General features: G+C 42.7%; 1 protein-coding gene across 1 annotated transcript; it reads left to right on the top strand.

The window, feature by feature from the left end:
* The first annotated feature begins 211 nt into the window (after positions 1-211).
* On the top strand, positions 212-10222 carry fga (fibrinogen alpha chain). Its single transcript, XM_088348535.1, has 8 exons — positions 212-367; positions 435-539; positions 2722-2905; positions 2975-3120; positions 3188-3286; positions 5852-6007; positions 6084-6612; positions 9544-10222. Exons 1-8 carry the CDS (start codon positions 314-316, stop codon positions 10155-10157), a joined length of 1887 nt encoding a protein of 628 aa, XP_088204661.1. The 5' UTR covers positions 212-313; the 3' UTR covers positions 10158-10222.
* The last annotated feature ends 377 nt before the right edge of the window (positions 10223-10599 follow it).

The raw sequence follows: 10599 nt of genomic DNA, 5'->3' as shown, positions 1-10599 counted from the left end.
TTTCATTTCTACATAAACGATGATGTTACATTGTGTACAGTATATTTTTTGTGCGTACTAATACACTGTTTTTAAGTCGGATGAATCATCCTGGGATCGCTTTATGACTACACATTGGAATAGGCTGTGTAAATACACGCCGATTTCTCCTATTTGCTGTTCGAGTGTCCTCATGGCGGGAAAGTGTGAGTCCAAATTTGTGTACAGAGGGCGATAGAACAAAAGGTCGTCGACTTCTGGGCGGTTTGCGCAACTTTTGTGAGAAGCGACATCAAAAACAGTCGAGCTCGGGATTTTTGGAACATTCCACAAGATGCGACGGTCAGGTTTGCTGGTTTACCTCGGACTTTTGTGTGCCACCTCACTGGTGAGGAATAGAAAAATGAACATTTTGTCGGAGTTGGGGGATATTAACTATTGAAAAATGTCCACAGGTGAGCGGGTTTGACCCCAGGGGAGCACGACCGGTGGTGCCCAACACCCGATCTGAAAAATGCGCCACGGAGAAAGAGTGGCCATTTTGCATAGACGACGACTGGGTACTGTAATTGCTTTTGTGTGGAAGTCAAATCCAGCTACCAACTTTCCTGTGTGGAGTTTGCATGTTCTCTCCGTGCTTGCATAGGTTTCTTCCGAGCACTCTGGTTTCCTCCCACTTTCTAAGGACATGCATGTCAGGTTGATTGGCGGGTCCAAATTGTCCCTAGGTGTGAATGAGCGAGTGAGTTGTCTGTACCTTTGTGCCCTGCGACTGGCTGGCAATCAGTTCAGGGTGTCCCCTGCTCACTGCCCGAAGATAGCTGGGATGGGCTCCAACACCCCCCGCAACCCTACTGAGGATAAGTGGTGCAGATAACTATATATATATATATATATATATATATATATATATATATATATATATATATATATATATATATATATATATATATATATATATATATATATATATATATACACACACACACACACACCATACTTTCCGGAAGAGTGGTCATCTCGCCTAATTAGTTAGCCTAATTTACTACAAAGCGCACCCAATTGAATACAAGGCATTTTTCTGAATTCCTTGCAATTTTTAAAGGTGCGATTTAGAGGTAAGATTTTAAGCCCAGGGCAGCACGGCGGCGCAGTGGTTAGCGCTTGTGCGGCACAGTTCATGTCATGGGAACCTGTCGTGGGTTCAAATCCAGCTCCAGACTTTCTGTGCGGAGTTTGTATGTTCTCCCCGTGCTTGCGTGGGTTTCCTCCGGGCACTCCGGTTTCCTCCCACATTCCAAAGACATGCATTTCAGGTGAATTGGCCGGTCCAAATTGTCCCTAGGTGTGATTGAGCGAATGAGTTGTCTGTCCCTGTGTGCCCTGCGATTGGCTGGCAACGAGTTCAGGGTGTCCCCTGCCCACTGCCCGATGATTGCTGGGATGGGCTCCAGCCCCCCGCGACCCTACTGAGGATAAGCGGTACGGCTAATGAGATGAGATGAGATTTTAAGCCCAAGACCGAGTCCGAGACTGACCTGCCTGACCCGAATTTCGGGCCTAAAATCTCTATTACCGGGTAGTTAGTTCAGGTCAGTACGAGCTTTTTTTCCGTTGATTTTTCAAAAAATAATAATGATAAATGTTTGAATAATCTGTACTATAACAATGTGTGGATACCTAACTACAAAAAAAAACCTGGCCATCATGTTCTTTGTCTCTCTGCCTTTTTCTCTCTTAAAGTGCCGCTCTAGATCTTTAGGGACAAATTGATGCTGGTTTATGGCCAAATTATCAACTTTTCTAAATGACAGAATGCTTAAAAAATATCCTGTCAACTTTTTAGGCCTGATCTTACCTCTAGCGCTTTATTGTCCAGAAAATACATTTTAAATGTTTTTTTAAGTACAAAGTTGTTAAGTTCAAAGTTTAGTGAACGCTGAAAACAAGGAAAGATGACAACAATGGATTTTGACATTTCATGGAGATCAGGGAAAGCCAAAATGTCAGATAAGATAGTACTACCTGTTGTTAAAACCCTCCCCTGAGACCATTCTTTTTATTAAATCTCCTTAGGACTCACTATTATAGACGAAAAAAGACAATCAAATGCATTAAATAATGATCAACTCTCACCACATTCAGTTGGACTGACTTTCTCTTCCCAAATTATTCTAACTGAGTAGCCAAGATGGACGGACGCTCATCTCACATGGCCACACTGTACGGCGGTGTCCGGGTTTGTCCGAACTCCGATTTTTTGTTCGAAGACGAAGCAAAAGAATGACTCAAATTTTTGGGTTAAACACCACTTTTTTCTAGAACTGTAGTATCTTTTATCTTAGGAAGACTTGTGATTTTTAAGTACAAAGTTGTGAAGTTTAAAGTGTAGTAGACACTCCAAATAAGGAGAGGAGACGTCAATGGATTTTGATATGGCAAAGACAACAGGGAAGAGCCCCAACCACAGATAAAAAATTCCAACCCGTTCTGAAAGCCCTCCCCTGGGCTATTTCTTTTTATTAAAACTAGGACACAAAAGAAGATTCACCCTAAAGGGTGCAGTCATCAAAGAACAGTGACATGATTTACAGATGTTGACAATTATATAAAAAGTCCATAATAATCAAAACAACAGTGTGCAATAATAGTCAAAATAACGAACTGCTATCCTATGCAATATCCTTTGCAGGTGTATCAATGTCTCAAAATTGTAAGAGGATTTTTCCCTTCTGCCACCAGGGACACAAGTGCCCGTCAGGTTGTAGGATCCAAGGTTTGATGGACCACCAAGACCACAGTCTCCTAAAAAAAATTGAAAAAATCAGACGTCTAGTACAGCAGAACGAACAAGGCCGCCGTTCGGCCGATCAAGTCACCAAGCAAACGTATGACTACCTGAAAGAGAAGCTCACCCTCAATTCCGGTTGGTCCTCACACATCTTCTCGGAAAATTATCATTTTAGAGTGTGACTCATGGCCGGTTTTCCCATAGGACAAGACGACCGTTACTACAACTTGGCGCAGGGCCTCCGCCAGAAAATTTCCGATATGAAGGTGAAGATTGACTCCCAGCAGAAAATCCTGGGGGCCCTCCGCGACCGGGTGATGGATCAAGTGGCTGACATGCAGAGGCTGGAGGTTAGCCTCGCAATGCCCCGTTGAAATGAGGAATGCGTTTAGGAGGGTCTTAGTCTTCTTTTTCCAGGTGGACATTGACATCAAGTTGCGCTCTTGCAAAGGATCCTGTGAAAAGTACTCTGAGTACCAGGTGGATCACGACAGCTATGTGGCTTTGGACAAACAGGTTAGCTGGCCTCTGACATACTCATTCAACTTTTCCTTCCCCTAGTCACAAACTATCTTGGTATGGTTTCCTTCGGATGAAAACCAGACATATTGGTGAAATATGAAGGACAGACTCTTCTTTCATAGGTTGGAACTAAGGGCCCGGTCACACAGACATTTGCGGCTGAATGACGGCTAAAATTTTGGGATTTTTTTTCGCCCGTGTTTACCCGCAATGGAAAATGCACAAAAATGGCCAACCCGCTTTTGACCTGTGGTGTGGCCGGAAAAAAGACGCCGGCGACTGTTCCCCTTCCTCTCATCGCGTCATTTGCGGGTCATTTCCGTGTTAAGACCAACAACAACCAACCAAACCGCCCTACACCCTCACGTGACTTTTCCTTCCATGTTAACAAACGCATTTTGTAAAATAAGATCGCAATTTTTGGTTTAAATAAACGCGTTATATAGACTAGGATCTCCCAATTGTTATAATTAGCTCGCTTTATAGTTTTAATAAATGTTTTATATAGAATACGTTCGCATTCGTTGGGAGCGCAGGAGAATGCACGTTCACGCGAGGGGGGGGGGTCTACCGTCAATTTACGTTCACAATAATAACAATGACGGAACGGTTTAATCTGTACTACATTTCCAACAAATGAATAATGAGGAGGTTTTGATTGTATATTCGTCATTGCATTCCCTACTTCATTGTGAGATAGGATGATGTAAACATGGTTGAAGTAGCGGGGGAACGCTAATTTTGGAACCGGGCTGTGGAAGAACATGATGGTACAATTCACAGTCTTGTGAGGAAAAAGTTTACAAGCTATAGCATCATTCTTATTTTCCTATCGAGTTAATATATGTCAAGATACTAAAGTGGATTGAGACCAAGTTGTAATGATGATTGAGAGGGCGTGGGGCTGAAGGATTTAGTGAGGATGTACTCATTATTCAATATCGATCAGAATCAAAATGTGTATTAAGGCATAAAAGCAGGGATTCTTAACCTCAGCCAAAAGGCAAAGTTAAGGTCCTAGCTTCACAGCCTTACTGCGACCATAACAGATGCACCAAATAATTTATTCGAAATGAAGAGAAACTACGCTGACGGGGATGTTCACCCCTTTGACGTCACGAGCACGCTTGGCATTTGCGCTGTTTATACGCAGAGAAAGGCGTTTGACTGTCACACGCGTAACACGCTAATTTTACGTAATAACACCGCGATACAGGCACAGAACATGCTATTACCATGCTCCACCCACGATTACCCGCTGAAATTCCCCGTCCTACCCAAGTGTAACTGCGCCCTGGCCGCGACCATAGCACGTCATTTCTGCGTCATTAACTCGTGTTGACCACGTGTGCGGCACGCGTTTTAAACACGTGCTCAAACTTTTGAGCTGCTCAAAAGTTTTGAACGCGCCCAACCACGTGAAAATTTGCGACCGCGAGTAAAGCACAGCTCTATCTCGTCTATATTGCGGGCTCAAAGCGTCAAATAACGTCCTGGCGGCATCTGCTTCACGACTGGATATTTCTGGTCGTGTTCGAGCCTCTCTACGCTCGTTTAAGGAATTGTACCCGCGCTCCGAGGAAACAATCAGGGCAAAAGTAAATCTCGTTGCCACCCGCGCGCCAATTCCCGAACTCGAGTCAAGCACAGCTCCATAACGATTCAACGGCGAGCTCAATACGTCCAATTGCGTCCGCCTCTAGGGCAGAAATTTCTGGCCGTCATTCAGCCGTAAATGTCTGTGTGACCGGGCCCTAAGGTTTATTGATAATCTGCAGGAAACCTGACGAGCTCCTACCAAGCCTTCACTTAAAACAAAATTCTAACAACACATTCCAGATGAATCAGCTCCAAAAGGTGCAGAGCATCGGGTCTGTGCGCCACATGTAACCAATGTAAAGCCGGCCTCCCGGGCAGCATTTACAAGTCCAAGGAACTTGAAGATTCAGGCTTGAGTTTTAGGTTCAAATCGAAAGAAACTTTTGAGTATTTAAGGCTTGAGATTTAGGTTTAGGATATTAGAATTACTCTGGACTTAAGAATTTGAGGTTTTGCTTGAATTTTACCTGAGACTTGTAGGTCGAGGCTTGAGGTTTTGATATACACTGTGAGGATTACTTAGGACTTGAAGTTTAAGACTTAAGACTTGAAGGTTTTGACTAAAACTAATTTTGAAGAGTCAAGTTATTTAAAACCTGAAGGTACTTGAGAGTTTGAAAGACACAGAGTAAAAGGCTGAGGCTTGAGACTTAAGTTTATGATGTGAGGATTTCCTATGACTTGAAGTTTTAGGTTGAAGACATGAAGGTTTTGACTTAAATATCACTCGAAAAAGTTAAGTCCCTTGAAGCTTGTAGCTACTTCAGAGTTTGAAGGATTGAGACTCGAAGGTAAGGTTTAAGATTTAAGTGAATGATGTGAGGATTACTTGGGACTTGAAATGTAAGACTTAAGATTTGAAGCTTTTGACTTAAATCAGTCACTTAAAACTTTAAACCTAAATATTGAGCCTTAAAGACTTCAATTGATTGATTGAATTAATCCAACTAAATTTCACAGATTAATCAGCTCCAGGCCCAGAGGGTGCAGAGCATCGAGTCTGTGCGACACATGGAAGTAATGCAAAGCAGGCCCTTGCAAGAAGTCCTCCAGGGCAGCATTTACAAATCCAAGAGTACCAAAACCGGAACTAACCCACTCGATCTCTTCCAAGAGGTCAGACTTCATTTCATCTCACCACAAAATCATGATAACCACCTCTCCATTGACTTTCTTGTTCTCCCCTGGTCAGGTGAAATCGCACAAGTTGATTCTGGAGACGGAAGGTTCTAGCTCATCCCCTGCGACCATCTCCAAAGTCCCAGGTACTTCCCCCACCTTGTCTGGCTCCTCTAAATCCATCACTGAGCTGTCGGGAGGCAGCAACAAGGACTTGTTTGGCACCGGCACCTTTGAAGAAGTCAACCTATCCGGTGTCGACACAAAGAATTGCGTCATCGCTACCAAGAAGACAATCGTGTTGACCAAGGACGGTCCCGAGGAAAAGCTAGTTGAAACCAGGGAGGGACCCGGTTGTCAGGGAGTGTCAGGCACTAAGGGTGGGTTGGATTCCCTCTTCCCCGGTTTAACTCACATCTCCCACAATATCAAGACGGTTCACGTCAGCGGCGTTAAGGGGAGCCACACTGATGATATTGCTGAGTTGGGCTTCGACCTGGGGCGATTCTTTAAAGACAACACCGAAGACGACTTGCCCGACGTGCACGCTCGAACCGTGAAGAGCGCGCACGTCCAACGCATCGACGATTACACGGGAAAAGGTACCCCGGCCTCCCATCTGGAATGACGGCGCCTTTCGTTAGCTTAGCTTAGCAAATACTGTGAGAGCCCAGTACTCTAACGTTATCTGTTCCGGATTGGTGTTCAACCACTGAAATGTTTGTGTATCGAACCCAATATGTTCCTATACATTACATCATAGCCAGATAGTCATAAAGTGTACCTAAACAACTATGAATACCCAAAATATGAGTAATACGTGTACATCAACCATGATTTAATTGTGTGGATAATGATACATAGAAAAGATAAAAAGATTAAACAATTTGGCAGACACTCATATATGATTCGCAATTATTTCCTTTTTTATCTGTTTCTTTTCAATTTTTTCCTACCCCTTTATCATCTTTCTTCAGACCCAGCATTGCCGTGACAAAAAATGCAACAAGGGCACTAAATGACAATCGATTGTCAACACATGTAGTTGGACTGTTCTCCCTTCAAATTATGCTCATCATCATCTCACTTAGCCACTGGTTTGAATGCGTCTGGTTTTTCCGGGTCCCATTTTCTCATTCTAATACGAAGCAAAACCAATTTGTTCAAGAAGCAAAACATTTGTAACCATGGCAAAGTCTTGTGATTTATTTTTACATGTTGCAATGTGTTTAAAACTTGCCAAAATATGAATTGGAACATGTAGCTTAACTACGATAATAAGTTAAATGTGAAGATAATAAAAAAATGATCATAATGGGATATAAATGTTTTATTTAGCAATTTTGTATCAGTTTACTTGAACACCATCCTTGTATTTGGCAAACATTTCCTTCTTCAACCTGGACATTCTTCTCTCTTTTCCGAACTTTCTTGTGACTGGATAATACAGGCGATAAAATGCACCAAATCGCAATTAGTTCTCAACACTTCTTGTTGGATTGACCATCGCTGTTGAAATAATACTACCTCATCTCACTCGGCCACCCGTTCGGCTGTGTTCAAGTTCCCATTTTTTTGTCCGAATACGAAGCAAAGATGACTCTAATTTCTTGGTTGAACACCGATTTTTTTTCTAATACAGTGTCGTTTGAGTATCGAGTTATCACGGTGGAGTGACTTACGGGTTTACTGTACGCAGAAGTAGAATTAGCCGTCTTTAATGGCATTGATAACAACTGAGTGTAAATTGTTAAAATCGAAATGAGACACGTTATTTAAAAATAAACTTGTAAAAAATACAATCACTGAGAATGTTAAGGTAGATCTTGCAGATGGCATACCCGCCAACACTTTTTTTCATGCATTAGACTTTTTTCTCCCCTTAAGCACAGCAAACAAATGTATCTTTTAAAAATCTATCATTTTTTTCAAATTGAAATAAGAAAAACAAATGTCGACTCCTGAGTTGTATTTTATCACTTAGTTCATCACTTATTAGGGTCATAATATGTTTTTTTAGCATAGTGGAGTGACCAACGGGCTTGCTGTATGTCTAGTACGGAATTAGAATGGTCTTTATTGTCATTGATAACAACATAGTGTCATTGTTTACATTGAGATTAGATGTGGCACTCAAGGATAAACGTCAAAAATACGATCAAACAGAATCTTTGGATATATAGGCTAATATTTCCAAGGTGGTGTCATACATACCCACCTTTTGACATTAAAAAGGAGTAGATGTTATCGTGCACGTTGTTTTTAGGGGCAAAACATAATCTGTCTCCACAATATTAAAAACCGGAAGTGGCAAACTTTTACCGAAACGGAAATTTCATGCGTTTGTTGGAGTCATTTGTCTCTGCTCAAAGAGTTAGTCCCGCCTCAAGATAAAGAAGCAATTGGCTAGTATACTAGGCTTTTTTTAGTGTTTAAATTAGGTATCTTTTCAAATAAAATAAAAATATGTAGGCATTTTTGAAGGAGCTGTAGGGAAAATGGAGCTTTTTGACTCGCTGCTGCCATCTCTGGCATTTCATTATTGCTGCCTCAGTCAACTTGTAATGATGCGTGTGCAAGTAAGTGCACTTCTTAGACGTGCTCAATAACTTTTTTTTGCCTTTTTTTTTCGGGTTTGGGTTGGCATTTGGACTGTACTTGAAGCAGGCCTTTTCTTACTTTCACCATTTTCAAGTTACACCAACAAAGACAAATCAAAAACCTGTGGGACGACCATTATGTCACTTTCCAGCACTCCCAACATTCCTTCGACCTAATGTGTTCCGCCCCATACAGCTTTGCTAAAAGTAAGCTTAAAGCAGATAGGCGTGGTGGAAAATAAAGCATAAGGGCTCTTTGAAATCATTTGGGCATTGTTAACACATACTTAACAGAGGAAATATTTAACTTGCAACTTTCTTATAGGTGGGTAGCGTCGTTCTAGGTGTCCTCAACAAGTTGAAAGTTAAATATTTTATCTATTAAGAATGTGTTAACAGTGCCCAGCTGAGTTCAAAGAGCCCTTGCACTGTGGGTATCTGGTTGTATCTTACTTTTTTCTGAGTTGTTTGGGGCAAAATACTTTAGGTTCCAGGAAAGGGGTCTGAGGGGGATAGTACTGGAGAGTGGCAACATGCCCATCCCACAGGTTTTCTTCTAAATATCTATTTGCCAGTAGGGCATGAAAATGGTGAAAGTAAGAAAAGGGCTGCCACAAGTAGAATCCAAAGGAGAACCTAAACCTCTAAAAGATGAAATAAGGAAGATGTTATTGGAGCACATCTGAGAAATGCACATACTTGCACGTGCATCATGAATAAGTTGACTAAGGCTGCAATAATGACATTAAGCCAGGAGATGGCGACAGAAAGTTAGAAAGTTCATAATTCCATACAGGACACCTCAAACGATGCACTGCACCTTTAAGGGGAGAAAAGCAGTAGTCTAGCGCGTTAATTGGTGGAATTTGTGGGTATGTAGTACATTTAGCGTCCGTGTTAAAAAAAGTGACGCAAACAACTACTGTTTTGCAGATTGCGTGGATATCTTCCAAAAGCACACCCGTGGGCAAAAGAACGGCCTGTTTCCCGTACAAGTCTCCAGCAGCGCCGCCGATGTAGTGTCAGTGTACTGCCTCCAAGAGGGGCTCTTGGGCGGATGGTTGTTAGTCCAGCAGCGAGAGAAGGGCTTGCTGGACTTCAACCGAACTTGGGCCGAGTACCGCGAAGGTTTCGGCAGGGTGGACGAGCAGGGGAAGGGGGAGATGTGGCTGGGCAACCGCAATCTTCACTTGTTGGCCAAGCAGGGGGAAACCCTGCTGAGGGTGGACATGGAAGACACGTCCGGGGTCGTAACCAGCGCCGAATACGTCATCAAGGTGGGGACGGAAGACGAAGGTTATCCCTTGCACGTTTCCGGTTACTCGGGCACGGCCGGAGACGCCCTGGCCGCGTCCCACGGAGGGATGAAGTTCAGCACTTGGGACCGGGACCAAGACACAGAGACGGGAAACTGCGCCCTGACGCAGGGCGGGGGTTGGTGGTATAGCGACTGCGGCCCTGCGGAGCTCAACTCGCGGAACGGGGCCACTTGGGGAGCGCGTCGATTAAAGAGAGTGCAAATGTTTGTGCGGCCTGCCACATTGTGAGCTGCTTTGTTGACTTTTGAAGAATGTTGAGTGATGACCTCAATAAAGTATCCATGTGCACCTTATCTGATCTGTGTGTGTTCTTATCAGTATTTCAACCTGTTTGCTCCTCACAAAATATTAAGAGTAGGGGTGGGCGTTACTGGGAATTTTGGTATCGATCCGATCCAAGCAAATACATGGTAGTATCGATCGATACGGATAGTTTTTCCTCGGAAACGTCACGATCATTGGGTAATTGAACTCTTGCCCCCTTAAGTAAATTTATGATTTCCATAAACAATGCAAAGAAATGTAGGCACTAAAAACCTTTCATTATTCATTAACTAATTACACTGCGATTTTTAACAGTGTAAAAATAATAAATATAAATATTTCTAATACAATTGTTTCAGCGTTAAAGCCAAGAGTCGAACCAAAAAAGCAGTAATATAGCAAAAAT

This window comes from Urocampus carinirostris, chromosome 11 (assembly GCF_059441175.1).
Source record: "Urocampus carinirostris isolate Australia breed hairy pipefish chromosome 11, RoL_Ucar_1.0, whole genome shotgun sequence".
Classification (NCBI taxonomy): domain Eukaryota; kingdom Metazoa; phylum Chordata; class Actinopteri; order Syngnathiformes; family Syngnathidae; genus Urocampus; species Urocampus carinirostris.
This window is presented reverse-complemented; position numbering and strand designations above follow the sequence as displayed.

Coding starts and splice junctions, on each gene's coding strand:
- fga (XM_088348535.1), top strand. CDS start 314: ATGCGACGGTCAGGTTTGCTGGTTTACCTCGGACTTTTGTGTGCCACC. Junction 3,121..3,187: donor CTGACATGCAGAGGCTGGAG/GTTAGCCTCGCA, acceptor TTCTTTTTCCAG/GTGGACATTGACATCAAGTT. Junction 6,613..9,543: donor CGACGATTACACGGGAAAAG/GTACCCCGGCCT, acceptor ACTGTTTTGCAG/ATTGCGTGGATATCTTCCAA.